At 40.2% G+C, this 21,532-nt stretch overlaps 1 protein-coding gene across 4 annotated transcripts; it reads right to left on the reverse strand.

The window, feature by feature from the left end:
- Nucleotides 1-485: 485 nt before the first annotated feature.
- LOC148031771 (uncharacterized) lies at nt 486-14,046 on the reverse strand. Of its 4 annotated transcripts, none has more exons than XM_087685429.1 (8): nt 13,209-14,046; nt 3,324-3,409; nt 2,860-3,040; nt 2,637-2,753; nt 2,501-2,545; nt 2,287-2,403; nt 1,925-2,122; nt 486-1,837 (listed from the first exon to the last, which is right to left on the reverse strand). In XM_087685429.1, exons 1-7 carry the CDS (start codon nt 13,215-13,217, stop codon nt 2,000-2,002), a joined length of 678 nt encoding a protein of 225 aa, XP_087541555.1. In that variant the 5' UTR covers nt 13,218-14,046; the 3' UTR covers nt 486-1,837; nt 1,925-1,999. The 4 variants fall into 4 exon arrangements, with proteins under 4 accessions (XP_087541555.1, XP_087541553.1, XP_087541554.1 ...); XM_087685427.1 differs by lacking the exon at nt 13,209-14,046 and adding an exon at nt 3,859-7,092 and having other exon boundaries at nt 3,324-3,750; XM_087685428.1 differs by lacking the exon at nt 13,209-14,046 and adding an exon at nt 3,591-7,092.
- Nucleotides 14,047-21,532: the final 7,486 nt, after the last annotated feature.

A 21,532-nucleotide genomic window follows, 5' to 3' on the forward strand; every position in this document is an offset into this window, starting at 1 on the left:
ATATAGTTCTACACAAGGTACTGGCTAGACCTTAGGCCGTGACGTTAGGCCATTGGCCTTTACCCCAACATTATGTCATCCCATGTTGTCTTGAATTATAACAATTTAAAGAAACTAGATGATATTTGTTGTTGCTCCATATCATAGCATACTCCTAAGTGTAAGATAGAAGTACAAGTAGATTTAAACCCAATCAACGTAAGTGTTGCCAAGGTTTCAAGAAAGGAATGCTTCATATGAGATTCATACACCAAAACCTATTTTATAAAACTTTAGAAATGACAAGAAGTAAGTTTCATGCGAAAACTTTACTACATGCAATGTTAGTATTACATTAGCTCGAAACATGCTAATCAAGGGAGTCCAAACTTGAACTTACAAATAAAATTCATGTGACCCAAAGTGAACTTGAATTAAGAGACATTCAACTCTAACCTCGATTCTAGAAGACGAATATTAAGGAGTAACTTGTAAAGTTTGTCAATCATAAGAGTAATATTCAAGTATACAAGTCATAGACCATCCACTTGAGTGTAGTAATAGGGGTGGTTTATGAACGTGACGCTAAGTGTATTAAGAGGCGCACACTAAAGAGTTCAAGTAGTCACATAGGTGATTACGCTATACAACTTACACCCAATGCAAGCTCCGTCCTATAGATGGCGAATTGTAGACCCTTCTTGCCAACATCCATTCAACATTTAAATGATATGTAATCACTGACAAATCCATAATATGAGTCGTCTGGACTCTGCAACAGCCTAAAACAAGCAGCAATTCCAAGGCAAGGGTGCAAGCCGTGGCCTCTCAAGATCTTTGACAGCAAAAGAAATTAGTAGTCTACTGTCTTGGACATCCAAGCTTGACAGTTGTTCTTATCGAAATTCAAAGGCGGTGTGTTATTAGACATTGTCTACATGCACAGACTCTGATTCTGCAATCCGACGCAGAAAATGACCACATGCTCTGTTACACTCCAAAATGAATAAAAATCTTGCAGAATGATCCTTCTACAACCACAAACATGCATCCAATCCTTCAAGTCTATGCACAGCAAGCACAATATCAGGAAATGGCCCAAATGGCCAAAATTGTGGATATTTGAGATCTTCCCGTCCAAACATTGTACAGCCTACAAAAGCTTCAGTATTTTGACCGACAAATGAAATAATCTCCATTTGATATCTCACACACACCGCATATCCACCCACATTCTTGGGTTCAATTACTGCTTTTTATTCCCATCACTGGATCACCACGTTCATAGGACATGTGCTCACCCTACCAATTGAGCCACACTGGTTTACATTGGGATAAAGTTTCCACTGTATCCATCTCAGGGCTCGGCAGTTCTTTCTTAGGTTCTTTTAGTTTGGATACAGAGAACATAGAAGTTAGGTGATGAATCAACATAGATAAGTTGTAGACAGAGGCATAACAAGTCGGAAGTATTGGACATGTGGATCTGTTGTCGAGAATTAGTCGAAACGGAACTAGTTTGAATCTATAGCTTCTAGTGCTTCGGATAAAGATATTTGGCCCAAAATACAAGTTTTAGAGAACGTTATATCCAATGCCCAAGTATTGCAGGGCTTAAAGATACACGAATTGAGCTACAAGACTTGGCCCATACAGAAGATTGAAATCACCAAAAATGTTACTGGTGTTAGATTTCGAAGAGTGACCATTGAAATTACCTTCAGAGAATTGCGAAGACTTGCTAAAAATAGTCTGCCTTGATCAGATATAGTAGAACCATTAGAACACTCCCTCTAGCTCCCCAGCTTGTAGCATAACTTTACCAGTGCTTTCTTCCAAATCCTATGCACAGGAGAAGCTGAAACCAAGAGAAAAGGAACACTTACTATACAAAACACGATTGACATCCTTTCCCCTCGTGAATTTTGCATAAAAGTTTACTCACCAGAGTATTGGCTCCTTTCTGCATATAAAGGGTGGCACATGCGTGCATGCCCATCTTCATACACGAGGAAATATTTCAGGTCAGCATACTCAAGTAAAACTTCATGTTGCTGTAGTCATCCAACAAAGGATTGAAGCCATCTTTTGTCCTGGTCCTCGAAACTTCAGCATGCTGGACCATGAACTGAGCAGAAGACATCTGAAAAAGGAAAAGGAAACTCTTCAAACCTTCAAAAACCTGTTTGGTCCAAAACATTCCCACCTCAGGGGAAGAGAATTTGCAGGAAAATATCTGAAAGTCCTTTTAAACACACACACACACTCTCCCTCTCCAAAACAACCCCGCCTTGGGATCAAGCTTACTATAGAGGATTTGCGTGGTCCTTTGCAAACTGGTCCAGAGGTAAACGTATGATGACAATACTGATCCAGGTCTCTTAACAGCCGAAAATCTGTTGGGAAAAATATGTCTGCATCTCCCTGGGGTTTTAACATGACAGCCGACAGAATCGTCTTTGTAAATCCAAACCTTAACTTCAGAAGTTTTTAAAGCCAGATTAGGTGGCAAAACAATCACCTGTACATCAAGATACGTTGAGAGATCCCTGGTGACACCATCTTTCTGCGACAGGCAAACCAGGTTTGATCTTCAACCACAAGAAACGTGCCAAACAAGAGCGAAGCCAATAGAAAAACATACAGAACGTGCATGCCTTTCTAGCCACCAAGGGAGCGCCATCCCCTTCAACCTTCACATCTGGAAGTATGCTGAAGTCACTGGCAATCAGAGCCATGTTGGGTCGTACCGCATACAATGCCTCCAAGAGTTTCTGCCATTTTATGACAGGCAATGTAAAAAGACAAAAGCAAAGAAGCAGAAGATTTTTAAATGGATTCTCTTGAGAAGCATGGGTCTTTGCGATATTTGGCACTTACCAAGCTGCCCGTAGGAATCCAAGTCTTCTGTGAGCTGAAGAAAAGCCTAGAAAATAAGTGTTTAAAGACCCTGGTCCACGGCAAAGCAACCTTGGACTTCTTCTCCATGATATCGATGCAACGTTGTATCAGAGGATCTTGCAACGGCTGGTAAGTTTCAGCATAAGTTACACAGCTGGACCTACTTGCCAAACAAGATGGACATTCATTAATGTAAGAACAAAGTGAGAAGATGCTGAGGAATGAAGTGCAGAAGAAACAAACTCTGCCCTTTATTGTATGTACCAATTGTTGAGAAGAGTCAGAAAAGGGTAAGAAAAGAGAGAAGGATTCTAAGGAAATTTTTTAAGGCAGTGGAAGAGACTATGACATGCCCTAGAGTACCTAGTGTTCTAAAAACCCAAAGAAACTTTCCATTTTTTTGTTGATCTAAACAGTCCTTGGGGTTCAAGAGGAAGGACAACCTTTTTTCTTCTTTTATGCGAGTCTCGAGCCAAGGACTACTGAAGGTTTCCTTATAAATAAGGTCATGCGGTTGGTTATCTAGCACCTGTAGACACAAGCACATCAACCTCTTTTACTTATCTAGTACCTGTAGACAAGAGCACATCAACCTCTTTTACTTTTAAAAGTAAGCATGTAAAAAGGATCTTTTAGATTGTTTATATGGATGTACAATTTTGGCTTTAACTATTCACACAAAAGTCGAAACTTGAAAGGGCAAGTTGAACCTTTGACACCATGTGTTTGGGGAGATCTGATTCACTATTGATATAATCTGTTTTATCAGAAACAATATCCTCCCGGTTGCATCTGCTCAAGAACTCCCAAATTCTTGCACAAAATGATCAATACATTTGCCTTTTATCTTCTCAGATTATCTGGTGGATTCTGGCACATTTGTGATTGTGAAACTTTTAGAACGTTCTTCTTGTGAGTAGAATGCGATAGATGAAAACAAGCCATATCTTGCTCATCCAAAAGCTTTACCACACACACCAAGTATGGCTCACTCTATTGGCTTGATGTCAAGAAGCCCCATTCCTGCTCCTAAACCTGGTGGCTTGCTGGCCCAAAGAGGAAGAAATCCGAAGATTATGAGATGACTATCTTTAGGAGGTTTTAACAATCCACATAAAAATACAGACTGCACTCGAGAATTTAATTAATTAATTATAGTAACTGCTTAGGCTGGAAGAAAGTGGCTAATCCCATGCAAACTGTATTTACATCTTGGTACATCAACTTGCACAAGATCATAGAATCGATGCAAATTATATTTATATGCGGTACAATGACTTGCATAGCATAATAAACTGGATAGACCTCACCATGCATAATGCCATATCCATGAAAGCCCGATCTCTTTTGCATTTGGCCACAACATTATGCTTGAGCTGTGTATGAAAACAATCATGCATTTTGCACATGTCATCCAAGAACTGAAGTGAAGGATTTGAGACAGAGCTTCCTCTACACTTCAATGGAGATGCAGTAGGTTGAGAGAGAAGAGAGAAGACACAGCATTTGTGGGTACAATGACTTGTACCTCTTTAGGTTTTTCAAATAGATATATGAAACATAGTACAATACCCATAAAGGGTATGTTCACCCGTGTAGGGTGCAGGCACAATGGCCCTTTATTCCCAACAACCTCCCACCTAAATGCAACATGCCTGAAGGTAGAAGAAAGCATCAGCAAAGTCTAAGTATGTACAAAGCTAAAAACACCTATACCTATCCAACTCCCATCATCTCGCAGCAATGAGCCAACCGCTCTGTTGGAAGACCCTTCGTGAGAAAGTCCACAGGGTTATCATCTGTATGTACCTTGACAAGCTCAATGCTCTTGTTGTCGAGTACATCCCTCATAAAATGATACTTCATTGTATGTGCTTTGTCTTTGCATGAAAGATAGGATTCCGTGCTAGCATGATAGCACTCTAACTATCACAATGGAGGATAGGAACCTCTGTAATGCCAAGCTCTCCCACCAGATGTGAAACCCATAAAGCCTCCTTGCATACCTCAGTGGCAACCACATACTTTGCCTCTGTAGTAGACAATGTGACACGCTTCTACATCCTGGATATCCAAGAGACTAATCCCCTTGTGAAGGTGCTTGAAGTATACTTCCTGCAGTCAGAATGACCAGCGTAGTCTGCATCCATAAATCCAATGACAGATCCTGCAGTCAAAATGACCAACATAGTCTGCATCCATAAAGCCAACGACAGATGCCTTATGCTTTCCAAAGCAGACGCACAAATCCTTTGTGCCCTTAAGATATCTCATGATACCCTTCACTGCTTCCCAATGCTTTTTGCCAGGATGTGCCATGTACCTACTAACCACTCCCACCGCAAATACTATGTCAGAACGTGTAGCAACCATAACATACATCAAGCTACCAACAGCTCAGGCATACAAAATCTTGGTCATTTCAGCCTTTTCATCATCAGATGTAGGGCTGTCCTCTACACTAAGTTTCACATATGGAGGCAATGGTACACCAATCGCTTTCCCTACCTCCATATTGAAACGCTGCAAAATCTTGGAGACATACTCCTATTGTGACAGATAGAGAAGACCCTTCGATCTATCCCTAAGTATATGCATCCCAAGAATATGATTTGCCTCACCGAGATACTTCATGTCAAAACTATTGTATAGGCTTTGTTTCAAGGTGTCCAAAGCATGAACATCCTTGCCTGCAATCAACATGTCATTCACATACAAAACCAAGAGAATAAAGCTGTCATCTACTGCCTTCTAGATGTGTAAGCAATGATCCACTTGACTCCTGTTGTACCCTTGAGACTGCATGAATGTATCAAACTTATGATACCATTCTCGTGGTGCCTATTTAAGTCCATACAAACTCTTGTTGAGTTTACATACTATCTTTTATTTTCCCTTTGTAACAAAACCCTCAAGCTGCTACATATAGATGCCCTGATGCAAATCACCATATAAGAAAGCAATCTTTACATCCATCTATATATGTTCCATATCCTCAAATGCAACCAAACCCAAGATGGTCCGTAAAGTAGTCATTTTGACTACAAGAGAGAAGATTTCATTAAAATCAATCCCATGTTTTTGCTTGTACCCCTTTGCAACAAGCTGTGCTTTGCACTTTGATGAGGAACCAAAAGTGACTTTCATCTGATAAACCAATTTGAATGGAAGTACTTTCTGCCCTTTATGCAAATGCACCGAATCTCAAGTGCCATTATTCTCTAGAGATTCCATCTTTGACAACATACCCTTATGCCATTTCTTATTGTTCTATATGTCCATTACTTCCTCGAAACATGACGCTTCACCACAGTCTATCACCATGACATAATCAGCAGCATACTGAGCACCAGGAACAAACCTATCCAGTTGTCTTGGTATTCGAGTCGACCTATGGACCGAAGGTTCAGGTTTTCCAAGCTATTGGGTGTACAAATCTGCATTTACAACTTGCTGTCCAAAAATTTCAGCATGCTGTCCTGCCAGTTCCGGCTATCCTAATTGCATGTTTTCCTAGTAAGACTGTGGTATATCATGGGCAACTTCTTGCTAATCATTTTCAGTATCAACCCTTCTGACCTCCTCTGTCTTTTCAAGCTGTTTATGCATGCGGTCTTCCCAAAAGATAACATCATTGCTACGTACAACTTTCCTTTTCTCAGGATCCCATAATCTATATCCCATTTCACCCTCGTCACCATATCCTAGGAAAATGCATTTACAAGACTTTGGTTCAAGTTTGCTACATTATTCCTTGTGAATGTCCACAAAGGCCTCGCAGCCAACCACTCTCAAATGAGCATATGAAGGTGGCTTCCCCGACCACACTTCCTGCGGGGCTCTTGCCTCCAAAGACATGTTCGGTAACCGATATACCAAATGTATGGCTATCATAACAGTCTCTGCCCGAAATCCATGAGGTGATGCAACATGAGACACCATAGTATGGACCTTGCCCTAAATGGTCATGTTCATATACTCTACAACACCGTCTTGAAGCGGATTATGAGGGGCACTGGGCTCTCTCTTTATCCCTTACTGTCACAAAAGTCCTGAAAAGCTTCAAACACATTCCCCACTATTTTCAGTACAAAGGCATTTTAATGTCTTACCAGTTATATTTTTAGCAAATGACAAGAATTTCTTGAATTTATCCAAGGCCTTGTCCTTACAACAGATAGGATACGCCCATATTTTGCATGTAGCATCATCAACAAGAGTGATAAAGTACTTCTTTTTCCTAGAGACAACTTTGGCATTTGACACATCTGAATGTACCAACTCTAAGGGAGAAGACTTCAATAAAGAGACTTCTTATGTAATGCTTGAGCATGTTTACCATAGACACAATGATCACAATGGTCAAAATCAACATACCTCAAACACAACAAATAACCCAAATGAGAAAACACTTTCATTCCAATTTGACTCATGTGTCCCAACCGGCCATGCCACAAAGAAACACTTGGTTGCTCGGTCATGGCGACTATATGGTCACACCCACTAGACACATACAATAGATACAGAGTATCACTCTTAGAGCCTCTAGCAATGATTCTAGATCCCTTACGTATCTTCCATTTGCCATCCCCAAAAGTAGTGTGATAGCCTTCGTCATCTAGCTACCCTGTGCTTAATCAAACTCTTCGAGAGCTGGGATACAAACGTCACATGATGCAAGGTGAATATTGAACAGTGCTGAAATTCCAGCTGCATATACTGCCAATCCCTGCAATATCACATGCATAGTTGTCCCCCAAGTGGACAATACCATGTCTGCCACCACTATAGTCATAGAACCACTCATGGTGTGGTATTACGTGGAATGAAGCACTTGAATTAAGAATGCAAGTGTGCAATCTACAATCAAATATAGTGCACTAAAAGAAAAAGTAAAGAGGACATCACTACCACTATCACTCTAATGACTGACTACATTGGCTTGCTCTATCTTGACATTGCTCTTCTTTGAAAATTGGCTATCCTTTTTCTCATCCTTGCTATCATCAGTCTTTTTACCCTTGCCCTTCTCTTTCTTTCACTTATAGCAATCACACTTAAAGTGTCCTTTCTTGCCACAATGATAGCACTCAACATCTTTCCCACGAGACTTGTTGCATCCTTTATTTTCAAATTTTCCCTTCTGCTAGGATTTGCCTCTAGTATGCAATGCACTGGAAGACTTGATGGCAGCATTATTTTGTCTATTTAACTCTTCCATAAGCAAAGAGATCTCCACATCAGAGAACATCAGCATGGCATTGGAGTTACTCATGGCTGTCCTGAATGTATCCCAGTTTTCAAGCAAAGTGCATACCAAGAAAGTGGCTTTGAACTCATCATCAAGGTTAAACTTCAAAGCAACCAGCTAGCTGAAAATTGAGTTAAACTCATTGAGATGTACAGGCATGGCTATACCTTCCTTCATGCAAAGGTCCATCAATTTCTTCAATCAATAAACCTTGCTAGCACACAACTCCTCAAGTCTAGTCTACATAGCATATGCAGAATCCAACTTCTGAGCACACAACTCCTCAAGTCTAGTCTACATAGCATATGCAGAATCCAACTTCTCTATATTGAACAACAAAGAGTCTAAAACTGAAAGCTCTATTGTAGAGCATGCAAGCTCATCTAGATCTTCCCAATTCTCTTTCTCTGTGTCTACTAGTCGTACTCCCTTTGTCTTAATGCGCTTCACCTGTTTCTTACGCACCAAGACATTGTACCATTGCTTTTGCCATGTGGCAAAGTTATGTACACCCTCAAGCTTCTAGATGTGCAAAAGGTTGCTTCCATCACTGCTGCCAGCATTGCAGCCCAAAGATGACTCAAATGTCACCAAATACAAGCCCAATCTATCACGCAAATGACCAAGATGAAAGACAAATACCAACCAACAATATTTCTAAAATCTTCAGCTTAGTACCACCTATTGATCATATCCAAGCATAGTCAAGCATATGGGCTCAAAAACATACATCAGTACATTACCAAATAGCATTTGATAGCATTATGGATAACCTGTCTGCATCTAAGACCTGTCCATAGTACACAGCATGAGAATCTTTGCAAAAACTGATATATTTCAGCCTAAAACTGAGGCACAAAGCATGTGCAATCACTGTCTAAGCATATGCCAATGATTCAATACCAAATCAATACCCGAAGACATCAATAGGAACTCCCAAATATTGTACCTACAACCTGCAATTTTACTACAGCCAATGACAATGTTGGCAAGCCCAAATCCAGCTCAACATATCCCCATAACCATATCGGAGTGCATAGCATCAATGGCATACATCAATACATCATGTAGAGCACCCAAATCATAGCCATAAGCAATAGACATAAGGATAATGCCTATAAAGTACATTCAGCCTTGTGTATTCCAACAGCTATATCACTATCAAAACTGAGTAAATGAAGCCTCAAAACATGTCCAAAGACATCTCAAAGCAATGACATAGGATCCCTGAATATTATAGCATCAAAACATAACCATTCGGGCACCAAAAGGAGCATGCCACTGATCATGAGGCATCAAAGACAAGAGCTGCCCTGTTATTTCAGACTGCATACTGTGTGATTCACAGTCAAAGGACTAAATATAATCAGCTCCAATCCAATGTCAAGCTAAAGGGCCAATGCCAATGTCAATGGGTGTGACCATGCATGTATCCAAGCTGTAGATGAGCTACCAATGAGAACCAATGAGTGAGAATCAACTATGTGGGCTGAAGACAGGGTGCTGCAGATCAACATGATTTGAGCCTAACAGGCTGTTGGCTTAGGCAGCAACTAATGACATCAAGAAGCCTCTGGTAAGGCTCAACCAAGGCTCTAGAAGCCTTAAACCAAGTTTCAATGCAAGCTGCGGTGAGTAGGCCAATGGAGTTTGCTTTCTACGAGCTGTCAATCACTGACCCTGAAACTGAGGTGAATGCCCTCTGAAATGAGCTTATCGCAGGCTCAATAATGCCCTGAGCAAGCTCCAAGAAGCCTCAATGAGTGCTCAAGCAATTGATGACCAATACAAACCTCAAATGGTGTGGATATGGCTGCCAAGAATGAAAACCTTGCAAGTATTGAACTGTCTACTGAAGTAATGCCGGGGAGCTCCTCCAAATGTCCAACTCTCATACCAGTTTGAAGTGAAGGATTCGAGACGGAGCTTCCTCCATGCTTCAATGGAGATGCAGTAGGTTGAGAGAGAAGAGAGCAGACACAGCATGTGTGGGTACAATGACTTGTACCTCTTTAGGTTTTTCAGATAGATATATGAAACATAGTATAATATCCGTAAAGGGTATGTTCAGCCGTGTAAGGTGGAGGCATGGTGGCCCTTTATTCCCAACAAGAACTGCACCTAATACTCATGAACAGCAATTGCAAAGTTGACATGCATGACTGCCGCTTGATCTCACTGGCTATGCATGTGCTGCATTCCTGAATAACATGGCTAGGCTCCCTAAAATAACCACATTTATCTTTCTTTTGAAAGTGATCAACATTTCAGCTCTAAGGATCAGAAATTTGAGCTTTGCCCTTAGGCTTACCAGTAAATAAAGATCTTGGCCTGGAAGCAAAGGCTTTCTCACCTAAAGCTCATACAAGCATGGTTAATGTATGTCTACTCCTCATAGAGCAACACAAACAACAACTCATCAAAATAGAAAAGTTGGCACCATGTTTTGCAAATGGCAAGTGCAAAGGTCCAAAATGAGTCAACAAAGCACACTAGACACAAGTGTTGCATAAAGAATACTCACATTAATATATGTAAGATATTCCCTCCAATCTTTGACACGAAAGATGTGTCCATTCCGTGGCTGATCCACATATCTATGCCCACAGTGGATATCATCCAACTTGTCATCAGATGCAAAGCATGCCAAACAAATCAAGGTGGAAAAAATGTAATAGCTGCTAAATGCGGCATCGAATCAACCAACTAACTGCATGAATGTGAAGAGGACTTTGAAGAACCCAAGGGTCAGATCTGCAGAAAATTGAGGGCAATGCCCCAGAAAACTGGTTTACAGGCAGTTAGGCAAAGCCCAAATTAATGGGCAGCACCAATTTCAATCCAGCAAAAAACGCAGGCACAAAACCCTCGCCAAAGGCTATACTTGACACAATTCTGATATTAAAATCATGTTCTCAAAGGAAACAACAATACAATTACTCATGTTAAGAAATGTAACATTGGGAAGTATGAGCCGTTGTTGGTACCTTAAAGGATTACAGAGTCTGAAACATAAGTATTTTCAGATCTCAATATATTGACATTATCACCTTTCAACAAAACTTTTGTTCACCCGTCTGCATCACATAAATCTACTGTTATGCCTCCAGAAAAACAACCTGAAGTCCCAATGATGTCTTTTGGAATCAATACGGGTGATTTAAATGAAACATATTCATTCATGGAATCAGATGAGGCTAAAGTGAGAAACATGACAAATCACATGACTAGGCATGACCTTCAGGGGGCTGCAGACAGCATAACCTACATGTAGGTAGAAGTGAACTGTGCATACAATGCCTTCATGACTTGTCTCATTGCTCGAACTGCTGCTTGCGTCTCAAGATGTCTTCGTGAGGTTGCAAGGCTACTCAAACCAAGCATGACATGTTAATTTAATTCTACTGATGTTCTCTCTCTCCCTTTTGCTTCTTCCTATAGCTCTTCTCAAAATAGAACTTCTGGAAATTGCAGAGATGGAGCAAAAAGAGAATTGCTAAAGAGAGCTTGAGAAGTGCAAAGAAATTAAACCATGAGACACCCAGGCAAGATCTCCTGCTCTAATTCCGATTTCCACTCAGGACACAATTGAAAAGCACATGCGCACACACTTTCATAGAGAGAGTGTGTATGAGGTGTTTACCAGTGAAGTCCTCTGCCAGGTGGTGAAGCTCCATTGTCGGTCCAAGAAAAAAGAGGGTCAATGAGTACTGTGGAAAGGCATAGCTACAAAGAAATCCCATTGCAGTGAAGCCACTGTATCAAGGGAGCATGTAGATAACCCCCGTCCCCAAAGACTACTGTGGAGTTACCCCACAACTCCCAAGCAGTTTCTGGTGTTCAAAGCCCAACCATCAGGTTGCCCTATCTCATAAGAATAGGCTCAACTATTTGCATGGTGCCAATGGGGAGGGCTGGAGTGAAGCTAGTCAAGAACCTGTCCACATGAGGGGCAATGGCCCCACCACCTGTCCAAAGGAAACTTATTTGGAGTATTCTGATCTTTGTGCGAATTGTAGCTGCTCAATATAGAGGTTAACTGAAGGCCACAGTTTTGGAGTACTACTCCAATGCTCATACAGATTGGAGCTGTTCATTTGAGAGACTGATACACAAGATAGAAGGTTGGGGGCCAACAGTAGGCTAATCCAATGCTGGACTGATGGTTTCCATTGCATGAATGAGAAGCCTGTTCACAATCTACGTTTCAAAGACAGAAGGCTGTTGCAAACACAGGGAGCAACACAAAAAAACGGCCACAGAGGGAGGGCAAACATTGCGCTAAACATGGTCAGATGGAGAGGAAACACATAGATGGAACAAAATTCCTTTTCAGAACAGGAACAAGGGCACTATATATTTGGGAGCACCATGTCACTGTGACATATTGACAAACTTTGCAGCATAAGATTAGACGATGGCCCAAACATAACAACATTTAAATGTATCATTGCACAACATGCTCATATGACTAAGAAGTGATTTAAGTTTAGGATTTTACTGATATACACCCTAAGAGATCTTCATCACACTCGCATGTTTGTCGAAGGGGAATGGGAACAGTGATGCTTGTAGAACATGTTCCCAAGTTCCTTAAGCCATGGAATGGAATCCCACGTCACTATGATGTGAAGGGAGAAGACATGAGATGGACAACACAGCAGCAAGGAGTGAGATGCAAGCTGGCAACAGTTGAGACATGGGTGATGGCAGTGATGTGAGCAAAGCAGCAGCAAGAACTGCATGGACATGGAACAGGCAGAGGCAGCAGCTAGCAGAGGGGATGCCACATGCAAGGAAGAGGCGTTGGTGAACAGCAAGCAGCCATGAGGAGGGGGAGGGTTGGCAATGCACAGGCAGCAAATTGGGGGGAGCAGTTCAATCCAAACTACTTCGTCGCAAGGTAACAGAACTAACATTGCATGATTGGTTTTACATTTGAGGGTAGTTGGTCAGTGAAACGGGAATAATGTTCTAGCTATCGAGACAATACCAGTTATTAAAGCACCTGCTGGGTGAACATTAGTTTGTTAAGAGACTGCATTAAATAAAAGCTCACTCCAGTGAATTAACTTACCTCAAGCATGATAACAAAACATGGACACTTGTCGACTTTTCCTGCAACCACCAAACTGAATGCATCATTTCTCACAACATTAGGAAAATATTGCAATAAATTACTTTTTGAGACTGGGAAAAACCAAGTCACACTCTTACCACAAATTTCAATTCACCTTTATGTTTCACCTTAGAACTACTGGGCCCCCTAACACTTTGGCCAAAAGATATCATAATCTGACACATGAGGCTGAATTCTTACAGAAAAGCCAATGGTGGTATAATAGAGCCAATCCCTTGCTAAAAAGGACAGCCTCCTCACCATTAATCTCATAGCAAGCAAATCATTCAAATGGGTATGCTCCTGTATCACCACCTTCCTCTAGCATGCCAAACATATCCTATCCTCTCATGCTTCTCGAAGTTTGGGCTAATGGCAATCAGAGCTTCTAAAGCCATCCAAAATCTCATCAGTGGACATGTTCATGGTTGTGGAGAGGTTGATCAAAAGATGAACAAGGAGTTCTGCACACACTTCCCAAGAGTGAAGGGTTGATTGGGAAGGTAAAGAAGGGAAAAAGTCACTCTCCTTACACACATGGTTTTAGGGAATAGTTTATGGACTAACATGATTGTGCTAGTGAAGGGACTGAAACCATGTACAGTTCTGTGTAGAGGTGAATACATGTTGAGAAAATCATTGATTGTTGGGATTTTTCCGTACACCCAATTATGCAATTACAGTGATATTGCATCCACCATAATCAAGAGAAGAACAGCACCTTAACCAAGAGCTGGAGGCTGAATGGATAGAATACATAAAGGGCTTCATAGATGGAGTACAAGGCATTTTGATGGTCAACCACATCACTTAGGAAGAGGTAATTACAATCTTTCCCTTAGTGCAATTCAGCTCCCAACTTGATAATTCCTATTGCATGAACATCATGGTCCATAAGTTCAATCCCGAGAATTCACGATTCTCATATGATTGGGGATGGTCAAAGGTGAGAGACGTGCTTCATAACAAGAGGTCTCACCTTATGACGCGCGCCAAGAAGTCACTGCGGAGACAAGAGCAGGGGCGCCCTGGATATGGCCAACCACCCAATTGCCACCGCAGGGAGTGGAAAGAGGCCAAGAAGAGAGCAGCAGAGAAAATCACAAGTTGCCAGCATGTAGAGGCGCAACGTATCCAGATGGCAACCATGGGATCGTCACATTATGGATCGGGTGGCAGGGAGTCATGGGAGGCTGAGTTTGTAAGTATTATTTGATTTCTTTTTTAATTAAATTTTATAATTTGTTTCACTTCATTATGTAGTGTGTTCTAATACGTTGTATGTTCAAATTGTTTTGTAGTATCATATCGTTGGTAGGATGCCTACTCCTAGAGAGGTAGGCTACCATCGAGGTCATAACCGGGCATCCACTTGGCAACATTTCTACGAGGAGGGACTCATCACGGAGGAGCAATATAGTCATGCCATGAGGATTCCACAACCAGAAGAGGTATGTTTTATTTTTTACATGAAAAGTATAGGTAACTCTAATTTATTGTTTGTAATGGTATTTATATACCTTAATCCTTTGTGTAGGCGAACCCTGATGCTGTTGGGGATAGCGAAGGGGGGACTAGCAGTAGTGGTGGCGACAACGGCAGCAGCACAGGCAGCAGTGGTGGTAGTGATGATGATGCCTCTTCTGAGGAGATGTAAAGGAGCCCCATACATGCATGCCTCCCCTTGGCTTGTAATTTTCATTTTTGGTATGTATTACTTTCAGCTAGTGCTTGCAACCATGACCATGCTTGAGGTCACAAGCACTAGAACTCATCATGTAAAAACGTTTCATCTATATATATGAAATTTCGTGTTCTACATACATTGTTTTGTTTTCAGTACAAAAATTTTCAAAATAATCTTTCTCTGTTTTCCCTAAGCATACAATTTGATATTGATGGGGAAAAAAAACCAGAGAGCATGTTACAAAGCCACATGCTCTCTGGTTTTTTTTTCATATCTCTGTTTTGCGCGTCTATCAGCACGTCTAATTTGCAGGATAAATGTGCATCTATTCTCGTCAAAAACTTGCAGAGTAAACACTTTTTTAGATGCGTAGATACACGCGTGTATAGACGTACAATATGAATATATCCACTTTTTTATAAATATGATTATATATTTACATAGCGTGTCAATACGCGCGTCTATATGCGCGTCTATATGGGCGTATAACTCTGGCTATAAGCGCGCTTTTAGATGCAAAATTGTAGACGCAACAGTAGACATGGTAATAAACGCGCTCGACTTTTTTTATCACAGTTCAAATATTGCGTCTATGGAGCCTTTTTGTTGTAGTATCTTACACTTTTTCTTGTGCGCCTTTCTCGTTGATTTAGGACTCTTCTGTGCTTCTTGTATTCCTATATTTTTCCTGGCATGCCTTCGTCTTCTGCTTTAGATTTTTCAGATTTTCCACCTTATTCATCTAAGGGTTAACAGGTTCATTTGATCTTAGTACTTTCAAGGTTATCAAAGGTTTCCTAAATGATGTAGATGTGAAATCATCAAATAATGTAAATCACTCATACTATCAACATCACAAATCATCTAAAGATATCTCATGCTGCATGTAAGAAAGATGTGGAGGTAAGACAATTATGCAATTCCAAAAAAATAGAAGAAATTATGGTATGGAGCATGTTAGCTTACTTGTAGATAAATGATGCACAAATCAAGTATGCATTACAATGCGATTGTTGCTAGAAGAATTGTCTTGTTACATATGGTTATCAAACATTGAAGGCACTCTAATAACCTTATTTTTCTTTGATGTATAGTCAGTAGGATGCTTTTCTTTCATCAATGTTGACACCATGGGTATGTGGAAAGTTTGAGTATTATTTTTATAGCATAGTGGTTTGCAGGATTGCATTTGAAATAGGCTTGAGCCTAGGCATTACTCATCTCGAAAGAGTCAAATCCAAAATGTCTAACTATAATGGATACATACTTGAGCCAAATGTTACTATTGGTCCTCTAGGTAAGGTTGCAGTTTCTTAGATGGAAATGTACTTTAAGGTGGCACAGCGTGAAGTTATGCCAACAATTGGGAGGTTACATCTTGCAGATAACTTTATTAGGACTGAAGTATATTCCATCTACGAGCAAGCTATGCTTCAAAATGTAGATAAGTTTGTTAGCTATCCACATTTCACCATATTGTGAAAGTTGTTCTTCAACAATTTATCAATCCAAAGGAAAGTTGGAATGGGAGTATATAGCATTTGTGAAAATTTAAAAGCTTAACGAAAGAATGCAAGAGATGATGAGGAGCTTGTGATGGCAAAGGAAGCACTACAAATTCATCAGGAAGACCAATAGAGAGAAAGAAGGCCATGCATCATAAGTCTAAGTGTTTTGACGTACCAGAAAGATATATTAGACTTGTCATTGATGGTAAGAACCAAAAGAACTCATGCTTACCTCATTTTTCTTGTCTTCCAAAGGATGTCAATGAAGAAACTCTTGTATAAATGCATTTAATGGGATGCCTTTGTACCATGGAAGAGTTTATCCTAGAGTATTCTTTACTTATCCAAATGTTCATAATGATCCTGACCTTTTTATCACAATTTTAAACATTGTACTCTCTAGTTGGTAGGGTGCTTTATCACTTGTTCTTTATTTGCAGTTGGATAACACACACTACAACAGAAACGAGGCATAGACGCGCATGTTAGACGGGCAAAGTCTATCATCGCGTCTGTATGTGCGTGTAAATGAGCGTGTAAATAGACGCGAATTTTATGTCTATATCTCCGCGCAAATAGACGCGAATATAGACGTGTTTTCAGACGCATCACTACAACAAGCAGCAGTTGTAGACGCACGCACAGACGCGCACTAAAATTTTAAAAAATTTTGAAAAATATAGACACAATTGCGCGTCTATATTTGCGTCTAATTTGCAGGTGAAATCGCATCTATGTACGCATGTATTTGCACATGTATATGCGCATGTATATGCGCATGTATTTGTACATGTATATGCGCATGTATAAGCGTGTGTATAAGCATGTGTATATGCGCATCTATAAGTGTGTTTAACTATGCATATATAAGCGTGTCTATAAGCAATTCCTGCTCTATATACACGCTTATAGATGCGCTTATAGACGCGCAATAAAATTTTAAAAAATTTTGAAAAATATTGCTTGTGTGTCATTATTTTCAAAGTAGTCCCGTCATGCATTTCTTTTGGGTTTTTTTGGCAGGCCCACGACACAAAGAGAGGAGAAAGGAAGAGGCAAAGAAGAAAGGGTAAAGAGAGGAGGAAGCAAGAGGCAAAGAGAAAGGAGAGGGAGGAGAAGGAGTTTGTAGCCCTGTCGCCGTCCATCACAACACCGATTCAAGGTGAGTCCTTCTTCTTGTCTCTCTCACTTACACACACACACACACTCTCTCTCTCTCTCTCTCTCTCTCTCTCTCTCTCTCTCTCTCTCTCTCTCTCTCTCTCCCTCTCCCTCTCCCTCTCCCTCTCCCTCTCCCTCTCCCTCCCTCTCTCTCTCTTTCTCTCTCTATCTTTGCTTTGAGTTGTATTTTGCTACCTTCTTAGCTTTTGGTATGTTTGTTGCGATAAGGAGAACAGCCAAAGAGCAAGGAGATGGAGGAGAAGAAGGAGTTTGTAGTTGTGCCGCTGCCCATTACAACAAATATTCAAGGTGAGTCCTTCTCTTCTCTCTCTCTCTCTCTCTCTCTCTCTCTCTCTCTCTCTCTCTCTCTCTCTCTCTCTCTCTCTCTCTCTCTCTCTCTCTTTCTCTCTCTCTCTCTCTCTCTCTCTCTCTCTCTCTCTCTCTCTCTCTCTCTCTCTGTGTGGTTACTCTGAGTTGTATTTTGGTTCCTTCTTAGCTTTGGGTATGTTAGTTGTTGCTTGCTTTTCCTAGTTTTATTTTGTGCTTCACTGCTAATTCGCGTCTACAAGCGCGTCTGATATACAGAGTAGACGCTCTCGTAGACGCACAAGCGTTGAAGATCCATAAAACCTCCTAGGTTTTTTTGAGTTTTGTGGACCTGGCGCGTGTAAGAGCGTGTCTGATCCACAGAGTAGATGCGCCTGTAGACGCGCTCACATTAAACAACCACATCTCCTTTGAGATTTTTTTTAATACACTATTTTCCGCGTCTATAATCGCATCTATGTGCGCATGTATATGCGCGTGTATATGTGCGTGTATGTGCGCGTGTATATGCACGTGTATATCCGTGTGTGTATGCACATCTATAAGTGCGTCTATAGGAGCATCTATCTTCGGGTGTATATGCGCGTCTATATGCGCGTGTAGTTTTCACTATAAGCGCGCTTGTAGACGCGAAATTTTAGACGCATAGTAGACACGGTAATAAACGCACCCGATATTTTTAAACACAATTCAAATATTACGTCTACAAGTGCGTCTATGGAGCCTTTTTGTTGTAGTGATAGCAAGCCTAGAACAAAAATCATACAGTTTTGGGCTACCTCGATATGCTTGTACATATGGTGATATTTCAAAAAGTAAAAGTGAATTTTTTGATGATGGGTCATACACATGATCATATTCATCAAATGTTCAGTATATTTACCAAGGGACTATCTTGACATAATGCCTTTAGCTTACTTGAAATGATGTGTATCATACATGATGCTTATACACCAAAAGCAATTGTCATGCACCTAAGAGAAACATATGACTTCAAGCTTTTTGCATATGGCTCCAAGGAAAAAAATGTAAAATCTTTGCACAAGTTAAATGACCCAAGCTGCCAACATTCATTTCTAATAAAGAGGGAAAATGAAGGTGGTAGAGTACATCTATATAGAAAGAAAATCTCTTTCAATAAGAAGTGGTTGCCTTCAAGGGGACTTAAGTTCTTGAGATGTATCCTATAGATACTATAATGCTTGAAACAAAACAAAAACCCTTCGATTCCATCAAAGAAGGAAAAGAAATATGCAAGAAGAGACGAGAGATCGATCATACCAAATGTATACAAGAACGAAGGTAGTTAATTAGAAAAGCAAGAAAGTATGCAAACACATAGGATGTGACTCGATTGGGAAGACTTTTTCTAGGACCAAGAGAAAATACTTACAAAAATACAAAATGATCATTGGCATCTAACAAAACCTTTTGCATGGCCTAAAATTTTGAGTATTGCAAATCCTCTTGCAATGAGCAAATGTACAAATATCAGAGGAGATCCAAAAGATCTTACATCTTAAGGAGTGAGAAATATATATTGGTAGTAGAAGATCAAGAAAAACAATTAAGAAGCTGCAAGAAATATGGCAGGATGATATTAATGATATTAAGGCAGGCTCACTTATAGCAATACTTGTTATTGAAAGGATAATGAGATGGGTCATCCATTTTGGATAGTAAAAGTTTTGGAAGTTAAGAAGGTATTCTCCATACAAGTACATAGGTTCCAAATTAGAAAGCATAAGGATACACTTATAGGTAAATACACACTAGCCATAGACTCTACAAGAAATCCTACAACAAAAAGAAAATGAGTAAAGTGAAGCCGATGCACAAGCATATTGAAACTTGATGAGGTGGATATATTAGTATATGATTTTTTCCTTACAACAATTGGATATATCAAGAAGTTAACTATTGCAATTTTCGAAGACAAAGTTTGTGGTTTGTAGAAAGATCATGATCATGATCATGACAAGTCTAGGAAAATAAGATGTACAAGACGTAGAGCTAAAAATTTGGAAAATCAAAGTCTAAATTTAGATGAAAGTAATGCTCTTGTTGATAGTAGAGAAGAGGATAATCTAGTTGAAAAGGTGCATGGACAAAAGCTAGTGATACTAATGGTGCAACACAAGAGGCAGATGAAAAAGATTGAATCCCTTATAATAATGAAAATTATCCATTTTTTTTAACCTCTTCTTGTTGAAAAATCTATTATTTTTTAATTGGTATAAATTTAGTAACTATTTTAAAATCTCTCGAACATGTGTATATGGAATCTTAGTGACTAGTAAGTTTTATATGATGGATAAAATACGGGTGGAGCGATGCAAGTGTGACCAAGTTGTTCAAGTAAATTCTATGTGCGCTTCATTGATTTCTTTTCGGTACCATTATAAAAAATAATTGCACTTTTTCAAGGTGCTTTATGATGTCTTTTCAAGTTGCTGAAGTATCACATATTATCACTTAAAAATACCATGCGTGAGTCTCGTGATGATGTGTGACATGTTTTACAAAAGCTTGGCATGGACTACAATAGCATCCATACATGTGTCAACGATTGCGTGCTATTTCGAGTAGAGTATGCAACTATGGAGACATGTCCAAAGTGTGGTGCTCACAGGTATCGACAAGACTTGCAAGGGCAAACTATCCCTTAGAAATTTTTTAGACACTTTTCACTTATCCCCCGTATACGTCACATATTTCATATATCAAGCATGGCAAGCTTGACAACATGGCATGGGCAGAATAGACCCATAGATAGAGTCCAACGAATATCAGCAGATTCACACACATGAAGCCACATTGACTCTACCTTTCTAGGCTTTGCACGAGAGCCAAGGAATCTTCAGCTCGGTCTTTCTATGGATGGCATGAACCCATTCTGTCTCCGCTCAACTTTTTACAGTGTGTGGCCTATAGTCCTTGTTAACTACAACATCCCGTCATGGTTTCCTACGAAGAAAGAACACCTGATCCTTAGCTTGCTCATTCCTGGTTGCTACAAAGTCAAGAATATGGATATCTATCTTCGTCCATTAGTCGATGAGCTTAACATTTTATAAGCGGAGGGAATAGCCGTGAAAGATATGAGCAAGCGTGATGGTCAACGGTCCGCCAATATATGAGCCATTCTCATGTGGACCATGCATGACTTTTCAGGATTCGAGGAGTGCTCAGGTAAGTAGACTTCTATTCTCGTTGGTCATATCTATCATAGCTCATTCAAGTCTCTATTCACTAAATAGGGGTATTAAGACAGCTCGATTATCTCAAGTTATCATGCCTGTCCATTGTGTGGTTAGACTCCCGAAGGTCATAAACCATGAAGAATATGGTATATCAAGGACATGCCTCTTTTTTTTCGGAGGGTCATGAATTGAGGAAATGTTTTCTTGGACGACCTTTCGTACGAATGAACGCCCAAAGCTGGTACCAGTTGAAAATGGTCCACACGGAGTCACATCCAAATGGAATGTGACAGTTCTCAGTTTTCTACAAGTTGTCGTATTGGACCTACTTACAAATCAACCACTTGTTGGATCCCATGCATATTTTCAAGAATGTGGACAACATACTATGGGACC

This window comes from Lygodium microphyllum, chromosome 9 (genome assembly GCF_053477565.2).
Source record: "Lygodium microphyllum isolate KBCC chromosome 9, Lygodium_microphyllum_v1.1.10, whole genome shotgun sequence".
Taxonomy (NCBI): Eukaryota; Viridiplantae; Streptophyta; class Polypodiopsida; order Schizaeales; family Lygodiaceae; genus Lygodium; species Lygodium microphyllum.

Excerpts from the sequence above, each read along its gene's own strand:
- LOC148031771 (XM_087685427.1), bottom strand. The coding sequence starts at position 3,427 with ATGTGCTTGTGTCTACAGGTGCTAGATAACCAACCGCATGACCTTATT. Across the intron at positions 3,041-3,323 it reads CGCATAAAAGAAGAAAAAAG|GTCCAGCTGTGTAACTTATG; the intron begins GTTGTCCTTCCT and ends TTTGGCAAGTAG. Across the intron at positions 2,404-2,500 it reads CAACGTATCTTGATGTACAG|GGAGATGCAGACATATTTTT; the intron begins GTGATTGTTTTG and ends TTAAAACCCCAG.